Below are 21,827 nucleotides of genomic sequence, written 5' to 3'. Positions count from 1 at the left end.
AGAGGAAAGCTCTATCACACATTACTATTCATATGAACCATCCATGTCCTGATCTGTTTCTATAAAAAGAGTTGCCTAAGAAATACATCTGAATCCTTTTTGGCAGATAAAATTCTCTACTTCCAAAATATAAGATCCCACTGAAATTTAGATCCTTGGATACTATTGCATGAAGTTAGTAAAGCAGTTGATAGCATGACCATTTTGAAGGTAGGTGTGGATCTGGTATCAATGATTGATGGTAGCCTTTTTTCAGGGACCCCAACCTTGTTGCAAGATTAGGTCTAAGTGAAAAATTAAGAGAAATAATGCTTTATCTGTGTTTTGTTGCCAGTGGATATTCCCAATCTGCTTCAGAAACACAAAAGAAACCATCATGAATTTAAGAAGCTTTGGAAATAGATTACTCTTAGTTAGAAATGAAACCATTTCAAGATTTAGGTATTCCCAATGTTGTATGCAAATACGACTGGAGTGTTTTCTGTTTTCCTTGAACTGGTCAGATTTCCAGATTCCTCTGACAGATTTTTATGGAAAGTATACTGTACTGAGAGTGTTCCAATAAGGTATTACAATATTGGAAATAATGTCCTGTTTTATATAATCCACTTTATTTAGGCAATTTTCAACTGCTCTCTATTGCAGGAATGTACCACTGATTTCAGAATAAAACACTTAACAATAAAAATTTGTTAGACTAATTGTTTTTGAACTGCCTCTTATTGCTAAGGTTATGTTCCAGCTACACCTCCCTTTCTGACAACATTATGGCTCTCTTTGGGAAGGGGATGGGGTGGCGGGGGGGAGAAGAGAGAAAAGCATTTTTGTCACTTCCTGCATTTTCTAAACTGGTAATAAACATGGTTTTTTGAATAAGAGTTTCTTGTCTGTACAAGTCAATATTCATTTGTTGTGTAACGAAAGTAATAGAATTTGGTGGTAAATATGGAGAGCTGGGTATAGCAGGGTCTGACTGTCAGTTTGTTTGGGACTCAGTCATTTAATTTATGCTTCTGTCATTTTACAATAATGGAACTAGACATGATTGTTTTAGTCACCCCTAACTCACGCAACTAAAAACACATTCAATTCATAAGACTTAATGAGGACCAGAAGAGAATCTATTTCCTATTTAGCGCAATGTTAAATAGGAAGAACACAAACAACTGTTTAAATTTTTTGCACTGTTTTCATGTAGGTCTCTGCATTACAGTTTACTATGCTACACTACAGCAGACAACAGATGTGAAAGGAAACTTATATTCAACAAATTATAAGATGAACAGTTCTTGGACATGGATTTTAAAAATAGGCTCAAACTTCTAACATTTTAGAAATCAGCTCAGGAGTCTATAGTGGATCTTACTGTGAACTGAGTGAGGAAAGAGTAAAAAAGTCTGTCTCCGCATGTAAAACAGAAAGGAAAGAATGAAAACCAATAATGGAGGCTGCACAGCTGAATTGGGATAAAAATCTTAACCAAAGATCCATTAGGACTGTGGCAAAATACTAATTGAAGAATCTAGTTTGGAGCATTTCCAAAGAAAACAACATGTAACTGGGAATTTAGTTGTGAAGCTTACAGTAAGATATGTTAACTTGAGGAGAGACAGAACGTACATACTGCTTTACAACTGTTTGCGATAAGACTTGCAGTCTTCTTAAAGGTCTTCTCGAGGTAGTGAGTAAATCTCTCATTTTCATTTTCTTTGGAGCCCAACTGAAGGAATTCACCTATAAAGATGCAGGGACAAAGTCTTTATTTTTTAGGTTTATTGTTTAGACAAAGAAGTATAAAGATACAAATAGAAAAAACCTTACCACGCACCAAATCTTCAATCACCTGACTTAATACCGATATAATAATAGTGTTTCCAATTCTTGCTAAAGCAACAGAAGCTGCTGAAAGGATAAAATCCCCAGCTAAAACAGCCTGAAAAAAAACAAGAGAAGATTTTTGGTTTTGGTTTTGTTTTTTTTAAAATGTCTCTTCACATAAAAAATACCAGGGACAATCTGACTCCCTGTACATTATCCAGGTCTAGTCATATTACATCATTTTCCACACAAAGTGTACATGTCTGATTGAAAACTGGAAAAAAGGAAAAAAATAGTTATAGTATTTAAATTTGAACCATTTTGGAGTTCCCATTTTACAGTGATCTCTTTTTTGCTATATATAGGGTTTTTCCTACTTGCATTATCTGAGTGTGTTTTACCTGCAAGGTAAAGAAATAAGTTTTATTCATTATATACTGTATCATATGGTCACTGTGCTACTGTTATTGTGTAATGTCAATTAGTTCTAAAGTGTCTTGAAAAACTTGGGAGTGTAATTGATCTCCGTCATCTCCCAGGACTTCCTGAATAATTTTTTTTCAAATGCTTTATGAAGCAGCTTAGTCATCTTACATATTTCACAGGAGAATGATAACAGCAAAACCTTTGCTACCTTAAGCCATATATTTAACATTTTAAAGCCTGAAAATTCTAATGCTAGCATAAAAACTCTTTTGGCTTGTTATTTCAACAGGGGAACCCAATACATGAGGTGCTTAAAAGGAGGCATATTTTCAAAGCATTTCAACATGATTTTAGCTACTGTATGCAACTGTCATTAAAGTCAATAGGAATCACACAGTAAAAACATCTTCCCACTATACTTTGAAAATGTAGGGTTAGAAAGTTTATCCATTTTACCCCCTGTATGTAGGAATTCATACCATGCTCACAATTATGTGATCAGCTCAGATTGTACCCCTTTTTCTAAACATCCCCAGCATCTACCATAGCCACACTCTACTGCCAAGGAGAGAGACACTAAATATTAGCAACATGACAAATACAAATCTCCACTTTACCAGTGCTGTATACAACAACAGAGACTCACCTTTCTCTCCCCCCAGATTTGATTAACGGTCATTTTTCCTCTCCGAGAATTTGCATCATCAATGACATCATCATGAACTAGACTAGCAGTATGGATCATCTCTGCAATTATGGCCACAGAGCGTTGGCTTGCTTGCACCTCCCTAAAATTATAAAAACCCCACACACCTTTAAGTGTCAATCAAGCATACTATGTGCACTGCAATATGCTCATGAAAAATCTCTATGGAAACTAAGAGAAACTTATTTTTCAACAGCAGTGGTTCTCAAAACATTTTCATGTTCTGAACCTAACACTGACTGCCAACCTTCTCAACTCTGTATAAGCAGACAAGAGAAAAGTCAGATCATTTTAATAGAATGGGTGCAATTGGTTGGTTACATCTCCCCATTTTGTAGCAGTCTGTATATAGGCTTGTTTCTGCAACATTGAAGTTAATGGGAGTTATGCCATTAACTTCAAAGAGAGCTGAATCAGGCTCTATATATCTCTGTATATAGGGCTTCAACATCTTATCTCATTGCTTGCAACCCTCACTGCTCCAATATCTGCAAGTCAGGATACAGTTTGGTTCTGTCTTCCTGTGTTTGTGCTACCGCCCTTCCCAATTTTGATGTTTCCCGCAAATTTGATTGTGGCTGAATTTACACCAAAGAAACACTTGGACAATGATACTTGAAGCAGCCACAGAATGCAGATAATTGTGAGTTCTGCTAGTCAAAAACATCTGAAAACTTTTAGTGTTCCCTGGGCTGGGCTACATTTAGAAAGAGGCATCACTATTTTAAAGTTGATATCCTTCCCTACTGTAACAGTAGCAGATGATTTCAAGATCATGTGAAAGTGTCCTGTAGACCATAGTTTGAAAAACCACTGCTCTAAGAAAATTACATTAAATGGTCCTGGTTTTACTGTAGTATCCTTTCTTCTGTTTATGCTATTTATAGACCAATTCCACCACCACCACCACCCTACTCAGGAGGTCTGATGAACCTGCCATTTAAGTTTACTAAATTTAAGAAAAATAAAAAGGCTGCAAACATGATATATAACTGAGTGTAGGTCTGGAACTGAAATTTAAGTAAATTTTGCTGATAATCCACGAGCCAGAATAGATACAAGCTTACTCTTCCATAGTAGTGCAGGGCCACCACAGCTAAGTAGAAAAAAAAACCTAATACTCTGAATGAACAGAAGGAACAGATTTGTTCTACAATAAGTTGCATTTTTCAGTCCCTTTTTTGACCATATTTCATAAATTTCACTTTACTCTTCCCATGCAGCCCTAGCAATGTTTGTGTAATACAATGGTATACTTTACATGCAAAACATTCAAGAATCAGTTGAGGTCAAAGTTTGCAAGAGGAAAAGACTTTTCAAAAATATTATTGGCAACTTTTAGACATTAACTTTCTTTCCCCATCCATACTTGTGGGTGAAACATACATACAGTAGAGCCTCACAGTTACGAACTGACCAATCAACCAGACACCTCATCTGGAACCGGAAGTACACAATCAGGCATCAGCAGAGACAAAAAAAAACAAAAAAACCCCGCAAATACAGTACTATGTTAAAGGTTAACTACTAAAAAAAAAAAAAATAAAGGGAAAGCAGCATTTTTCTTCTGCATAGTAAAGTTTCAAAGCTGTATTAAGTCAATGTTCAGTTGCAAACTTTTGACAGAATAACCATAACGTTTTGTTTAGAGTTATGAACAATCTCCATTCCCGAGGTGTTCGTAACTCTAAGGTTCTACTGTAGGTCTAATTAAGAGCAAAATAACTGCATTAAAGGAATACTATTCACAGAATGTCCAGTTCAAGTGCAATCCTGATTTTTCGGAAGCATGGTCATGACCCCCAGGATTGTACTGTACTCTCTATTTTAGGTTCCACAGCGTTTCTCAAATGCAGCCACCATGGCTGCATGAGGCCACCAGAGGCTTTTCTTGCGCCCACAGCCTCCTGGGCTGTGATTGGGGGAAGGGGGCAAAGTACCAGCACTTCCCTCTCCCTGTTGCTCCTGGATGCACTGCCTTGGTGTTGGTTGCTGGGGCCACCAGCAAGGGTTGGGTCCTGCCCACCTCTGGAGATACCTGGGGCACAGTGCAGGAGGACCAGGCAGCCGGTGAGTTCCCCACCTTCCCAGGGGCGGTGGGGCTCAGGCTTTGGGTTTGAGCCCTGGGGTCGCAGGCTCTGGCAGAGGGGCTTCAGACGCCATCCCCAGGCTCCAGCTGTGTGGCGGCAGACCCCAGGTTCTGGATGCAGTGCTTCAGGTTCCACCCCCTGTTGCCTCCCCCGATCCACCATTCAAGGCTTAATTTGTCCCCAGGCTTGCCAGAGCTGAGTAAGTCTGCTGTGAAAAGTGATACTTGAATGTTTGTTAATATCACTTTTCACAACAGACTCACTAGTTAGCAATAAATAAATTACAATGATTTGGACATGTATATATGAATATTTATTTGTTTTTCCTAAAGCTAATTACGTATTTTAGGAAAAAGCGTGAGAGCGGCCACCAAAAAATTTGTCCTGAGAACCCCTGGTCTAGAGTGCAGTAATGAGGCACCAGACTACATGATGCCCAAGGACATCTGGATCCAAAGAGACCGCACTCTGGAACATAGCAACAAGGATGCCAATCAACTTTGCAGAGGACAGTTTTAAAGGGATGCCTCAACAGCTGGACTGCAGACCCTTTAAAGTCTGCCTTATCTTCACTGTGCTCCACACATGGGAGGTCTGAATTGCAGACTCTCCAAAGCTGGTTGACAACTCACTAACATCTGGAGACATGACAAGCAAGCTTACAAATCTGTATTCTAGATTTGAAAAAGACACATAACACAGCCTCCAAGGACTGCTGAACTGACTTTCTTGATTCCTTTAAGATTGTGGGTGTCTTCAGAGACTGAGATAATTGGGATTGTATTGCATCATTCATTATATCAGAATATGACCATGAAAACTTATCAGCCAAAGCCACACACTGATTGGCCAATTAAGTCTTTTGGATGATGTCATACCAGCGATTTAACTCAATGGTTCACAGCTGCTTATTTATTTTTTAAAGAGGTGTGGGGAAGTAATACGGGAACATATATGGGGTTAGCTGGGGTATAGAGGACACAATGAGGGAGCAGGAAAAGCAACATTTTCAAATCATTCCCTTCCTCAGAAGTGCTAACCTGCTTTTCCAGCAAAAGTCTGAAACCTTAAAAACGAGCCAATCATACAAATTTCCAGCAGAACCAGAATAAATTAAAGAGAAAACATAAAAGATCTTGAAATCACTTCAACTCATTATAAAAGGAATTTAAGTCTCGTTGCACATGGTTTAAATACATTTAAATTTAATAATCAGCAATGAAACTGGAAGGTGACATCTTGCCAGTCTGCTGACATAGGTGCCAAGATATTACCTTATTTTTATGCAGAGCACCTCATAGCTTTTAGTGGGGAATTCTGCATGCAAAACAATGGCAGGATATGGTCTGTAGTTTGTGAAAAAAGGAATCATTGTTCAGTATAAGAATAAAAGCTGGACACTTTCATGGTTGTTTTAAGATAGCTCTAATATGCATTAGAAACTTTGTTAGTTCAACACTTTAGTATAAATATTTTTCCATAAAATTATTTTTAGTAAATCATACAACTTACCTTAAAACAACTGTAAAAGTTTCCAGCCTCTTTCATGCATTCAACTGCTCATTGGAATTCCCTGTGTCATAAACTATGTCAGCAGACTGGACTTCCTGCTGGAAAGTAGCAGTAAAATGGCAGCGCTCATTGACAAACCAGAACGATTCAATGGTATGAAGATAGCACAATAGTGACAGACATTTCAAAAGCAAGTTTTGAAAGTTCTGTTTTAAAAGTACAGTTCTTCTCTGAAAAGTGACTTTAAAAATGGCATTCTAGGGTTCATATTTACGGTGTGTCTGATTTCTGTATAAAATGTGCCAATTTTACAAGGAACTTAAAAAAAATTAGTATTTCTGAAAACTCAATCTGGGCATCAAGCAAGGTGCTTTCAATCTCACACATCAGTAACAGTAATAAAGGTTCTGCAGGCCAAGTTATTCCCTCTGTGATGCTACTGGAAACCCTGATAGGAGCATAGTAAATTTTGTTGATGATGTTCAAGAAATAATAGGAACTTGGTCATTCTCTCTTAGCAGATTTCCACTCTGCCACGCTAACAGAAGGAAAAAGTTTTTTAGTGATTCAGGTCAGCAGATAATGCTGGATACACACAGACTGACTGAGGATGACGGTGCCATTTTTACAAAGTTCTCAGAGTAGAACCACACCACCATTTTATATATTATTTAGTAAATATGTGCAACCTTAACTGCCTTTTTGTGTATGTGCATTATGATAGCTTATAATTACACGATCACTTTTTTTTTTAGCAGGCCCTCTGCTTTGTTTTGTGCACATACTGGACAAACAATAAGACAGGTTTGTATAGTGAACTGGTGTTGGGACTGCAGTATCCTTGACCTTTTCTACTAGTATGGTGTGCAGTAGACAGAGGCCTGCTGCAAGAGGCAGAATGATGTGGGTAAGGCAGTATTTCTGTATGGAACTCATTATTTACAACTTCACAGAGCTTTGTAACACTCTGCCAGGTAGGTAAGTACTGCTATTCTGATTTTAAGGATGGGGAAAACAGCAATGGGTGGGCTGACACCCAGTCCTATGCGCTGACCACACCCCTCAGGATAAGCTTTAACTCCCTCCTGGGAATCTGTTGCTGGGGAGGAAGTGTGTACTTTCAGGAGTGTAAACCAGAAGTTGCGAGAGTGCAAGAGGGAGTTGGGGAGGCATGGATTAGGGAGCTGTCAAGGCAGCTACCTGATGCAAACAGCTGAACAATAAGCAATGTACATGATGATTGTGAGGAAGTGAAGATGCTGTCAAGTGGTCTTATACTATAACAATGAATGGAGTGTAAGAACCCATATAGATTGGACAGTGACAGAGGCATCAGCTTTGTTTCTCTTGCCCTTTGAGGGGGTCTATCTCCCTACTTTGTTTCTAAGTCTCTTGTGCTCACGCCATTTTTTCCCCCTTTGATATTTCTGTATCTCTTCTTCCTCCTCCTCCTTTGTTTCAGTCGCTCTCTGAAGCATGGCTACAGCAGAGGACATGCATATTTCTAGTTACAAGCTATAGGTGGTGTGTCTGGGAAACCAGTAGAGTGCAGAAGCAGAGGTCCAATCAGACAAAGTGATAATTCTCTTTAGTGATAATTCTGTGAGATTCTCCCATTATGTGTTGTGCATAACTCCAGGAGGATGTGTGAAAACACAGGATTCACACAATCCCAATTTAAACCCCTTACCAGGACTCCAGCTCTCACACATAGAGATAAATTTCAACAGTTAAAACAACAGACAAAAAGCTATTGCACAAGGGACCTAAACACTACGGTTTGTATTTACGGCACTACGATCTTTAAAAAAGAGAGGAAAAATCATACCATCACTGAACAATTTGCATACTTCATCCACTGATCTTGTAATGAGGACACAAGGAATCCAAAATATTAACTGAGAGTGTAATTTTCCTTGCAGTGGCTTGGATAATGTGAACTTGCTGAAGGAAAAAAAGAGGCTAATTTACTGAGAATAGTTTGGGGACCTGTTTTTTTAATTGTAAGAAATATGACCATGCCATCAATCATGCAAGCTGTTCTGTGTGGGTGGATCCCTGCTTCTGCATGGAGCTCCAATAGGATTCTGCCTAGGCACCGGGGTCCATCCATGCAGAACACATACCAGAATTAGGGCCTAAGATTGTGTAAACTGATGTTCTGCTATTTTAATGGATACAGCGGGATCATTTTCCTTTCTACTGCTATTTACACAGCAAACAAGATTTTAACAGTGGAAAATATGTTGGATGCAGAAGGTTGTACAAAGTTAGGACTGGCAGTTAGAGAAGAAGAAAATGAAATGCAGTGTCAGTAACACAACCCCTGGAGGCAGAGAGGAGGGCTCAGCTGATGAAAAGCAGAGCAAACTGTCTGAAGAACAGTGCCAGGGAAGGGAAAGGATGAAGAACAAAAACCAGTAAAAGGGACCACTGAGAAAGTGGCAAAAAGATGAAAAAAACCCACCTGAAAGTGGGAAGTTACTTTTCTGTAAAAATTCTGCTTTTCTGAAGAGATCATCTGACAGGAGTCACAATCCTATATCTTTGTTTCTTTGCACGAGACTAGCTGAACTCTCTTAGCTCTCAAGAGTTTTTGATCTTTGAGAGGGCAGCAGTAGCATAGTGAAGTATAATCAAGGTACCCTATTAATATTTGTGGGCTCTCTCCCCCTGCCAGATATAATGCTGCCCTCCAACTGTTTCAGTCAATTTCTTTGATTGCACAGAGGGGTGAAGCTCCTAGAAAGAAAAGTAAAGTAAAAATGATCATTAAGATAAGACAAAGAATGCTTCAAAAGGAAAGATAAGATCCATGAGAAAAACATCTCAAATAGGTAAACTCCAAACATGAAGGGGAAGTGGATGGATGTGTGAGACTCACCCATGACGACATTTTCAGAGAAGCAAAATTATAGATGAATAATGTTCCCTTCTCTATAGGTACTATCTGTGCAGGATTCTCACTCTTGGATAGTAAAAAGAAATAATTTGCCAAAAGGAAATGAAAGCACAGCTGTAAAGAGCCGCAACAACAAAGCTAATGACAATGTGAACAGGAAATACGTGTTTGTGTATACTTATCTTACATTATACAGTGACTCAGAAACCTCTCCCAAGTTCAGCATCAGATCAGGTATATGGCCTGCTAGAAAGACTTCAACACTAGAGAAAAGATCCAGGCAAAACTTGCAATTCATAAGCCAATATCACAAAATAAAACAAACTTTAATTTTTGGTTTGACCTCCCCTAGCCTGGTAACATGTATCAACATGAAAAACAGTATACTGCAGACTTGCATAAACATACATATATACATTGTGTAAAGTCATCTAGATTTACCTAGAGAGAAAGGGGGATGCAGCAAGGGAGAAGAGAAGAAAGTGAAATCCTGGTATTTCATTCCTTTTCCCCTTCCAAAGCATTTCATTTTTCTCGCTACCCAACATTTCATTTCCAAAACATAGACACAAGGGAGGCAGTTACTCAGCCTGTCTGGACACAAACAGCTAGAATAGGGTAGGTGACAGACGCCTGAAATATCAAAAATGGTTCAGGAAGCACTGACATTGACTGCATGAAAATCAACAAGCAAAAGGTGCCAGGGACACCAGTCTCCATGCCAGAGCTTTTGCAATGAGAGAACAGGCATCTGCCTCAGCACAAAAAGCACTCCAGTGTACTGAGAATCATACTCCTGCTGATATGGGGGAAGGAAATGCCCAAAAACTGGTACAGAGAGTTTAATGTAGGCATCCTGTCTCACCACAGAGGAGCCTGTCCATGTCTAAAGGAGAACACCCCCCCCATTCCCTCCATGTTTCTTCAGGACATTGAAGAACGGATGGCAAAACCCACACCAGATCATCTGAGTTCATCTTCAGATTTATCAACCCAGTTTTAAAAAAAAAAATAAAAAAAATCAGCACCCACTTTGATAAGAGATTTTTCAGTTGCTCAAGTCTGTGTCAGGAATAGAGCATTAAGAACATTGTATTGCTACCACCAGCTGAAGCAAGGGAAAGACTGAAGTTAAACTTATGTTTAAATTAGTAAAAGTGGAGTGGTGACAATAAATCATAATGTTAAGATTAATATAATTGTGTAACTGATTAGAATTATAAGGGTTTAATAATAAAAATAGTTTTGAGCAGTTGCAGCCAGGAATAACAAGGTGGTGATCACAGGGAATTGTGTTTGTGTATGTATGTTTGTTTCTTTGTTATTTATATATATAAAGTTGTAATAAGAACTTGTTAACAGCATCTTGCATGTGACTGGCCATCGTATACGGAATGTAAGCTATCTCTCCATTGTATAATATTGCAATGTTGGGTATTTTAATGTGTTTGTACCAAGGAAATTTACTTTGCCTTTTTGATATATGCCTTTTGAAAGAATGTATGATGTTTTAGATTTATTGTGTCGAAGTTTAGTTTTGTTTTCAAAAGATTGCTGCCTGTCAGTCCTTTGAGCAGAAGGCTGTATCCATGTCCTCCCAAGGGTCAGAGTTAGTCTGTCCTGGGAGTTTTCCAAAGATCAGAGAAAAACCCTGGCAATTCCTCTAGGGCAGGGCACCTCCTTTCACTTACCAAAACCAGACAAACTGAGGATTCAGTTAATGATCTAGGCAGGCCATTGTGGGGGTACTTTAAGTCTGATTTTGGGGGTAACAATCTGGTGTCCCTGGGTAGGCCCATAGCACTGTTTGAAGCCTTATGGGAGGTATAGTACCCCCTAGTGGATAGAAGGACGATTGACACCAGGAAGTGAAATTTTTTGTTTTTACTTATTTTAGTAATTTGTATTTGTAAGCTAGTATTCTGAGCACTGAGGGTGAGCAGCCCCAAGAAAGGGGTTCTGTCCTAAAGAGACAAATACTAGTAAGTATTAGATATTGATGTGTTGAAAGCCATTGTGTTAAGTCAGAATGCTCAGATTATTGCCACCCAGAAAGAGGCCAGTAAGTGGCACAGTGGAAACAAAAACCGTTAGATGGGCAAGCTGCAGTGGAGGCTGTGATCACAAAGACAGAAGAAGAAAATAAGATTAGCCATGCAGTCTGTCAGTGCCAAAAATGTACTCCAGAAAGTGAGCTGCAACTAAGAGAAGGAGTGATAATGGCTGTAAAGGGGCCAGAAGGGAAAAACTGGGATAATAAGTTCGCTAAATGGTGCAATAAAGAGGAAAAGATGGGTCTTTGGAGTAACGATTTCTCCGGTTATACTATGAAAGGGATAAGCCCAAGAAGCTCCCTCAGAGACTTTGTGCCATGGAACAAATTAGGGTATTGGGCAAGTCCACAGGTACCTTAAATAGGAGTACAATAGCAAGTTGGTTGGCTAAAATGTCTGATATCCGTGAAACAACAGGAACAGATGTCTCAATCATGTTTGCAAAAAAACTAAGTAAGCCTTGTATTTTTAAGTTAGAATCCAAAAGGTTAAAAGATTCCTCAGACCATGTTCAGCAATTGCCCCAATGGCAACTGGAATTTTGTTTTAGGGAGAAGGCTCAGCTTGAGAAGTCCACACTACAAGAAAAAAAGGTTTAAGGGATGAGCTGCAGATTAAAAAGCTGCAACTCACTTGTGATAAGCAATGGCTTAAAATAAGGCGCAAGATTGCTGCTTAAGGAAAACTGTCACAAAGGCAGAAGTAAATGTGGTTCTGAACCCACAGAACCAGCAGACTCTGGCTAACCATGCATATTGCCAACAGGAAGTGACTTGCTTGCAGGAAGAGCTGCAAGCTATACAGGTAGTAAGCAGCGCAGCTCAGGGAAGCGGTGTTGTGTTGAGCATTAAGAAAGTTGCTCTCAGAAAACCGGAGGAAAAGAACAGGGTTAGCCCTGGTACAGGTTCAGAAAACTTTTCTGAGATAGAATCCTGAGTTGATTCAGGGAGGTACCATCGTGTGTAATGTAACACAATCTGAAGGAACATTAATTTCAGAATTTGGTTTAACAATGAAAACAGTAGTAATGTTTCATAACTTAGATGCTGCTTTAGTGTAGGACAAGTTGTAGGTAAAATACAGAAAGGATGGCCACCCCAAGGGAAAAAGAACCTAAAGAGGTATCAGTGGTCTGATACTGGCCTCTTTCCAATAATGGTCCATAGGAAAAAGGAACCAACACTGAAAACAAAATAAAGGGGAAAATCAAGGAAAGAGGGCAAAAGTAAAAATGTTGCCTCTCACGAAAGGAAGAAAGTTCCTGATGTGGCTAAAAATTGGTTTGGAGAGAAATGTTGCAGAATGAGCCTAGGGATCAGATCCATCGACTACCTACCGAAGAATTGCTTTGGAGATTAGCCAGCCATGAAATAAGTATACCTACAGCTCCCACACACTCCAAAGATCAAGTATAGGGAGGCGGAGCACCCGCATCTCCCTGGTGTCAGCAAAAGACCATGCTGACTTAGTGACACATTTAATACAGGATATATGGGAAGACCTACAGTAAATATGGTATTTAATAAGGGAGCATTTGGACAAAATATGCTAATAGACACAGATGCCACTTTTTCTTTAATTAGCACTAAGAAAAATAACTTGTTTGGATCCCCAGTAGCAATAAAAAGATTGCAAGAATTTAATGAGGCAGCAAGCACCATTGAGCCCCCAATCTGTTTTCGGTTGGAAACAAAATAGGGAATGGGACAATTTGGCCTCATGATCCTAGATGACAATGGTATAATGGATATAGATATGTTGAGAAACCTCCAAATAATAGTAGATTTAGTAAATAAAGTATTGTGTGAAATACCCCAAGGTAATACCTTAGAATCGCCAGTTACAACAGAAGGAGGGCAAGGATTGGGATCAAAAGGTTTTTTTAATATTAATAGCTATCAGACGAACAGTAGCTTCACATGGGTTAACCTCATTTCATGCCATAACTGCTCAGGCAATCTCATGTCTTGCACAATGGTGGGTAGTTGGGACACCCCCAGATGACTATCAACCTAGGGCGTTAACGGATCAATGAATGCAAGTTGTTGAAATCTATTGCCAAAACACAAACAGGTAGCAATAGCACTTAAGGCAAACATCAACTAAATGGATAAGAAGATGGGACCAATCCTACACCCACAGGAATAGCAAATGGGTGACATGGTCACGTACAGACATGTTAAAGAAAAGGATAATGTGCTTAGTCCAATATGGATGAGACCAGTAAGAATTGTAAACAAGGCCAGTCCTATAGTTTATCACCTAAATATTCTCCAAAGAAAAAAGTACTGAAGTGGTTCCATTCACCTCAATTAAAAATTCTATAAAATAAGTTGAAGCTATTATACTGTTAGTAATTTTAATAATTTTTATTTGGTAGGGAGAGAAAGTAAAAGCATAGTAAGATGCAGCAGGAGAAAGCATGGTACGAGTTCCTCCCAGAGCTTACAACACAAGATACAGAGGAGTTCGTCAATTCCTTAGCCACAGTAGAAGTGGAATACCCGTATCTGAGAGCAGAGCAACATCCCAATATAACAGCAACACTATCTGAGGATAACCAGGTGAGACCACTAATAAACATTAGTGTAGGAAAAAATTAGTGTAGGAAGGAAAAATTCAGCAGTTATGCTATTTGGATACAGGATCAACATATTCAATATTAAATGTTCTGGGGAGTTCCATAGAACTGATCCCATATGTCATATGTTACAGCCAGGAATAACAAGGTGGTGGTCACAGGGAATCACAGCCAGAAAAACTAAAATGATGGTCTTGAAGTGATTTGGCAAATAGCAAACAGGCAGGCTGAGGGGAGATAAAAATCACCCCAAAAACCTGAAGGGCGGGGTCAGTTGAGCATGGCATCAGTTTTCAGTAAGGTTCAGCTTTGATTGACACATAGGGTTGTCAGGCGTCCAGTTTCTGAGCAGAATGAATGGTCGAAAAGGGACCCTAGTGGCTCATGTCAGCACAGCAGACCGGGCCATCAAAAGTCCAGTCGGCCGCAGTGGCCGGCTCCATGCAGCTCCCAGAAGCAGCCATTATGTCCCTTTGGCTCCTAGACGCAGGGGCAGCCAGGGGGGCTCTGTGCGCTGCCCCCACCTCAAGTGCCAGCTCCATTTGGCCAGGAACCGCGGCCAATGGGAGCTGCGGGAGCAGCACCAGTGGATGAGAGCAGCGCGCAGAGCTGCCTGGGCGCACCTCTGCCTAGGAGCCAGAGGGACATGCTGCCTGCTTCCTGAGAGCAGCCTGAAGTAAGCGCAGCCTGGAGCCAGCACCCCAACCCTAAGCCCCCTCCCGCACCCAAACTCCCTCCCAGATCCTGCATCCCCTCCCACACCCCACCCTCCTGCCCCATCCTGAGCCTCCTCATGCACTCCGAACCCCTCAACCCCAGCCCGGAGCACCCCAAACCTTCATCCCCAGCTCCACCCTAGAGCCCGCAGCCCCAGATGGAGCCCTCACCCCCCCCAACCCCCTGCCCCCTCCCACACACTGAATCCCTAATTTCTGGCCCCACCCCAGGCCTGCACCCCTCCACCACAGCCTGTACCCCATCCCACACCCCATCTCCCCTCCCATACCCAAACCCCAAATTCCTGGCCCCACTCAAGAGCCCGCACCCCCAACTCTCATCCCCTCCCACACCCCAACCCTCTGCCCCAGCCTGGTGAAAATGAGTGAGTAAGCAAGGGTGGGGGAAAGCGAGCAATGGAGGGAAGAGGAGGGATGGAGTGAGTGGGGGTGGGGCCTTGGAGAAGAGGCACAGCAAGGGTGTTTGGTTTTCTGCAATCAGAAGATTGGCAACCCTATTGACAGATGAGTTTAGCAGCTGTGATTGGTTCATAAGAACAGACCAATCTGGGAAGGCATAAGGATGATTGGTGGATGGGTATGCTAATGATGATGATTAAAAAACCAATTAGAACAGGGTAAAAACTGTATATAAGGCAGGGAGCTGAAAGGCTTCATTCAGTGTGAGTGGGAGGCACTGGAGCGAGTGAACATTAGGAGAATCATCAGAAGCTGAAAGGTAAGAGCTGAAATCACTGAAGAAAGAAGAACCAAGGCAAAGCAGCTGGAGCAGTGGCAAACAGAGCAGAGGCACAGAAGACTGTGGAGAAGTATGACGACACTCACATAAAGAATAAGAATGTATTAATGTGTATGCTTGAGATAATAAAGCCGGATGTTTGTGTACGTACGTTTGTTATTTTAAGTTGTAATAAGAACTCCCTGTCAGCATCCTGCATGTGACTGGCCATTGCATGCAGAATGTAACCACTTAAAGCTATTTCCCATTGTATAATATTGCGGTGTTGGGTACTTTAATGTGTATATGTGCCAAGGAAACTTATTTTGCCTTTTTGATGTATGTCTTTTGAAAGAATTTAATGTTTTAGATTTCTTGTATGAAGACATAGTGTGTCATATAAAAGTTTATTTTTGTTTGCAAAGATTGCTGCCTGAGTGTCAATTCTTTGAGCAGAAGGCTGTCTCTGTGTCCTCCCAGGGGTCAACACAGTTAATCTGTTCTGGGAGTTTTCCAAAGGTCAGAGGGAAATCCCTGATAAAACCCTGGCAATTCCTCCATAGTAGGACACCCCCTTTCAACTACCAAAAACAGACAAATTGAGGATTAAGTTACTGATATAGGCAGGCCATTTTGGGGGTGCCTTAAGTCTGATTTTGGGGGTAACAACTTCTTCTAGCTGTGACACACCAGTAAGTCTTGTTTCACTGAGTACTGCCATGTGAGGAATAGCGGGCCTCACACCTGGACCCACAGCTCCCCAGGCAGTGCTCAGACTGTGGCATCACCCAGTAGCTCATCTGAACCAGTGGAAAAGGGAGCTTGCAAAGCTATAGCTCTCAAAAGGTACCATCCATGAAGCTCCTGATTGGGAGAGATGTGCAGCCTCATCAACTGGCTGGGATGCACTACTTAAGCCAGAAAGAGGCACAGAAAGTTCTTTAAGCCACTAGGAGAATCCTTGGCTGGCTATTACTACAGACCCTGCCTACTTGCCTGACTCCTGAACCGTGCTTTCCTGTCTCTTCCTGCTATCCTTACCACAGGCACCTGTCTGTTCCTGGTTACCTCCCTTACTCCAGATCCTTTCACCTGCACCCTATCCCTGATGCTGACTCTGGCTTTGACTCCTAACTCTACCTCCCGCTCTAACCTCTGGCTTGGCACCTGACTCTGATTCCATTACACCTGACGACCCATGCACAGTCCCTACAAGCCATAGCTATATTGTACTGCATCGATATTTTGAGTATAGAGGTCCAATGCTCAGACCCACCACCTCTGTTGAGAAGTTTGTGAACATTCCAAGTTACAAACTTTATTTGGGTCCACAGAAAACCTGGATGAACGGTCAGGTGCAGCACTCTGATAAGTTCGGGTGCAGCACGTGCTTTTTAGGGATTTTTTTCCCCATCCCTTTCCCAATTTGAGGACAGCAGCACTGTCCCTAGACAAGACTGCTGTGACACTTAGGAAGGATACAAACATGGCATCTACACCAGTCTACAACCAATGACCATCACTCCCAGGCCACCTGCGTGCAGGATTCTAAGGACTTCCAGCAGCATCCTCTCCCTGTCGGCACGCCCCTATCACACAGTACTTGGATTATGAGGTCGCAGAGTCAGTGTTGCATTGCTGAATCACCTGCACTGTGATTGGATTATAGTGGGAAAGGTGTGCGCAGTTCCATTCCCACTGTCTTGTCCATGCAAGCCATGTGCCGTACAGAAATTGCAACAAGCAGCATAAACATGGATTAAGTTCAGCGCGCCTTCTTCTAGCAAATGCTTTGACACTTTACGGTTCCTTCACATTTCCAGTTACTTCGTGAAGGGCAATTAGAAACTTTATCTCCAAGGGAAAAAAAGGAGGGTGATACACTGGGAGAAGTGCCAGACCAGCCAGAGAAACATGTGCCAAGCACTGAGGTGGTCACCAACCAGGGTGGATAAAATCAGATTTTTTTTTTTTTAATTTAAATTGGATTTTTTTGATAAAATGCTTTTTGAGGAAAACACCTATCTAAAGATAGTTTTAATTAAGATACATTATAGCTCAAAGATATCTCATCATGGAATAGGGATTATAAATTCTAATTCTATAGTATGAGACAATATATTCATGTAATGTTTAAGAAAAGTTTTGTAAATGAGTTCCAATAGTTCATGGATTAGGGACCCAATCTTATGGGGTTCCGGGGGTTTCTGTATAGGTAAATTTAGGTTAATCTTTCTATGTACCCAATGGGACTCAGTGCTCAGTCTAGAAGATACCATCAGAGATGCTTAGTTTTGCAGTTCTCAAACTGTGGATTTGTGTGTCCAGAAATAACATGCTTGTTAAGAGCAAAAAATGTTTTTAAATAAATACTATAGCTCGATAGATGAGAAACAACAGACCTCAACCCTATTGTCCCTCTGCAAATTTGTGTACACAGAGTCAATCCCTTACCTCTCTCAAAGTGCAAAGTTTCAAAAAGTTCAATGAATAGAAGATTGTTGGGGGCGGAATAGATCTGGAGAAGGAGAAGAAGTCTGGAAATAAATGTGAGAAGCGAAGGACATACACTTGTTTTGTTGAAATATTATACGTTTGTTGTTGAAGAAAAAAATCCAGAATACTTAACGTTGTTGTTTTAGTTAAATAAAACAATTTAAATGTCTGTCTGGTGATGTTCTCCTCCTAATACAGCATGGCAAGAAAATCCTCCAAATATTAATGATTAACCTGTTGAATTGGAGATAGTTCACCTCCCAATAACTTCATAAATATCTGCTTCAATTACCTTTGGTAAATGAAATAACCAAACAGTCATTCATTTTCTGATATAGCTGTAAAACTAATCTGAAAAGTTTTCAAAATAAATCACTGTTTAAAAATGTATAGTGTGTACCTTCTAAAAATGAAACGTACATCTATCTGAGTTGTGAAGAATAAGTATTAAGGTTATAACAACTAACAAGAATGCACTTTTATGTAGAAAACCATAATTAAATCGAATCTTCCCGACTAGTGATTTAAATCATCATTTAAATCAAATCCACCCTGTCACCAACCCAGATAGGCACTGAACCACAAAACAAAAACAAGCAAGTGGCTTACCAAGAAGTAATGTGCTCAGTAGCCATAAAACTGCCTAACAAATTTAGATGTCGAGGGATGGGAAAATAAAAAACCATGAATGCACCACTGAAGTACACAAATGCTTGAACCAAGGGCCTCAGAAATTTAGAATAATCAACTGGACTTGACTAAAGGCTGGGCTGGAACTGACAAATGATATCTAAATGATGCTTCAACCCTCCCTCTTATCTCAGCAACTGTTTCTGTCCTTTACTGAATACAGACAGGAGGAACTGTCTGGAAAATAGGTGGAGGGCAGCATTTACAACCAGTACGGGTAATGTGAGAGAGCCTGTACAGGGTCTGCATCATATTCTACCTCAAGGGCCAAACAACCTAAAGGAATTATGCCAGTTTTGAGCTAATCCTGATTTCTGGGAGTGAGAATCCTGCACAAATGATATCTTTAGAGAAAACAGTTTTTCTCCTAGTTTTGTTTAATCTTGCTGCATAGACTGTATGAAAGGTACTAATTGCTTCCAGGCCTGTCGTGTTTAAATATAAAATACTATTTCCCTCCCACAATAAACAAGTTCTTATCTATGACAGCAGTTAGTAGCTATAGAGATGCTTATAAATAGAATAGTAAATAGTTTGGGTGAAGTGTAAACTGGTTCACTGGGTGATGTGTGCAGTAACGAACTATTTATGTTACAAGATGTGACTATGACCAAAATCTTCACAAATACTGGAACTGGGGATTCTTTTTCCCTTCCATAGCTACAACAGTACATTTCACAATTCTACTGGAAAAGTGCACCAAAACGATTTATTCAGTTCCAACAATAGAGATCATTGCTTTGAGAGTGTAAAATGTACTTAATGATACAAAATAAAATTGAAGTTTCATGGGTCACCTTATTGTTTTGATGAAGTCACTAGATAAATTTTGTGAAATTTTAACAAATGATAGGTCTGAAAAATCTTACTTAGAGCTTCTATTTGTCCATACCAATATATTTCAAGACCAGGGACTCACCCGGAGTTATTATGGTGAATATTGCACGCCCTTGCCATTAGCACCACAATCATTGGTCGAAAGGCTTTCCCTTTTCCATCAAAGTAATATTCACACATTTCCCTAAGTTCTGCTGTAGATACAAGAAATTCCTGTAAACAGAACAATGTATTAATTTCAAAGATACATAATCAACCTGAATTACAGGTCAGGAACATGCATTCAAATCCTCTAAGCTAGTTGTTTGGTTTTTCTCCCTCCAATTTATGTTGGAATTGGTTTTAAGACTATTTCTCATGATAACTTGGGGGAAAAAAATGATTGAGAACAGTGAAGTACACTAGATAGTGGAAATAGAGAGTCATTTTTCTGCTTCTATCAGTTACGTAATGATTTCTTCTTCCCCTTCATTTTAGATTAAGAGGGGAACTCATGACAGCAATACACGTAGACTATCAAGAGAAATCTTCCGTCAGTTACTATGTTTAGAGCTTTGGTAAATTTTAAAGGGAACCAGATGGTTGCATTTAACCGTTTTCAATGTCAGAATCATTACATTTTCCTAAAGCATTCACCAAAACCTCCTACCTTTTTAATATCCTCATACAGATTCTTTAAGTCTTTCCGACCAAGTTTAAAAGGGTCCTTGTATTTTTCATCAGTAACTGTTTTACTACAGCTGCATGTTCGTGAGGTTGTTGTATGATGAAACCTGGCAACAGTATGATCCAAAAGAATTAAGATTGTTAAAAATGGCTTTTTTCTGACTTTACACAACAGAAACAATTCATGAAGGGTCTTGCCTCCCCAAAAATACTTTCAGCCAGCACAGTGAGGAGTTTAGCATGGCTACATGTCAGGATATGTTAAATGTGACACAGATTTTAGAGTGATGTGTAAAATGCAGCATTTGAGAAAATGTGTTCAGTAAACTAGAGGGGATTTTTTTTAGCAATGCAATTTCTGTTTTCCTTTCCTTGACAGCCAATTTGCAGGTGTAGTCAACACTTGCAATTTGGTGCCAACAGAATGACTTTACCATCCTATTTTTTTTATTAAAGAAAGTGGTCTCTATTTTGGAGTTGAATATATTCTACACTCTATGCAGCTAGTCACTCTGGCCAACCATGTCTACATCAAATTCAGTCCTACAAGTAGGACAGAGAGGCTGAGCAATACAAAGAGTCAGAGCCTCTTCCTGGATATGCCAGGATCGATAGGGAATGAGCCTAATTTCCTTGAGGATCCCAGAGATCCACTGAATTTGAGGATTATACCCACACACTAGGTTTCCTCTATTTCAACCTCAGGACCTTACCTGAGCTTTTTTCACTGCTGCAAGTTTTTCAGGATGGGAGAATTTCAGTCTACCTTCATGCCACATCAACAGAAAATGTAATATGACCTATATTAAATTGGTCTTGTACAGACTAGGGTGAATAATCTCATTTTACAGTCTGTTTTAATAACCAAGGCATTAGAGTTTAAAATCCACAACTTCACCTATGCAATCTACCTAATATAATTACTTCTTTACCTACTTGAATTGTTACCTAACAATATGGATCTTCAACTTACCGCAAAAATATACTACGAATTTTTGGAAATGACAAAACTGAACTTCTCCCCAGAAAATAATGCATCTGCAGAAAGAAAAGACTACTTTTACTCTAAAATCAAAACCTTTACATTCAGTGGAACTATATGATCATTAAGAAATACTTGTTCATTAATATTTAGTTGCAGTATTTCCTCGTGTAGATAGAGTCGTAAAACGCAGTGCAAAGGCAGTATTGCAATTGTTTCCTTACACAAGATGTGGTATGTACATATACATTGCCAGTTAACTACTTACTTGATAAGCTGACTCCTGCACATAGGAATGCTGAACTTACTCACTCCTTCTAGAAGGAACCAGGGAGGAACCTTTTATCTAGTTGCTATCTGAAAGCTGTACTAGCAAGACACAGTCTATACACTCAGGGGAGGCACAGCCTCCTTTCAATGGCTCATTATGTTGCAGGTAGATTTGTGTTGAGCTGCCAAAGGACAGGAGTGGCTGGCATGACCCATGTTGGTATTTCCAGGAACTGCTATAATAATAATAAAAAAAGGTGTGCATCCTCTGCTTTCCCCTAAAGAGGTTTTAATTCAGTGTGCCTCCTACCTTAATTCCTTGTGCACAGGGAGTAAGAAAGA

The 21,827-nt window shown here is 40.1% G+C and overlaps 1 protein-coding gene across 6 annotated transcripts in view; it reads right to left on the bottom strand.

Annotated features, from left to right (window-relative positions):
- The window catches only part of PDSS1 (decaprenyl diphosphate synthase subunit 1), a 40,100-nt gene that overhangs the window by 13,576 nt on the left and 4,697 nt on the right, over positions 1 to 21,827 (bottom strand). The window contains exons 2-7 of one of the 6 annotated variants that reach the window (XM_074946122.1): positions 21,207 to 21,271; positions 20,217 to 20,340; positions 19,650 to 19,780; positions 2,891 to 3,032; positions 1,822 to 1,933; positions 1,625 to 1,734 (exon numbers count right to left, since the gene is read on the bottom strand). In XM_074946122.1, coding sequence (XP_074802223.1) covers positions 1,625 to 1,734; positions 1,822 to 1,933; positions 2,891 to 3,032; positions 19,650 to 19,780; positions 20,217 to 20,340; positions 21,207 to 21,271 — 684 coding nt within the window. Of the gene's footprint in view, positions 1 to 1,620; positions 1,735 to 1,821; positions 1,934 to 2,890; positions 3,033 to 6,552; positions 6,651 to 8,380; positions 8,563 to 19,649; positions 19,781 to 20,216; positions 20,341 to 21,206; positions 21,272 to 21,827 lie in introns of those variants that run through there. The other 5 variants (XM_074946123.1, XM_074946124.1, XM_074946126.1 and 2 more) reach the window with 5 other exon arrangements.

The sequence above is a fragment of the Natator depressus genome, chromosome 2, assembly GCF_965152275.1.
Source record: "Natator depressus isolate rNatDep1 chromosome 2, rNatDep2.hap1, whole genome shotgun sequence".
In the NCBI taxonomy this organism is placed as follows: domain Eukaryota; kingdom Metazoa; phylum Chordata; order Testudines; family Cheloniidae; genus Natator; species Natator depressus.
This window is presented reverse-complemented; position numbering and strand designations above follow the sequence as displayed.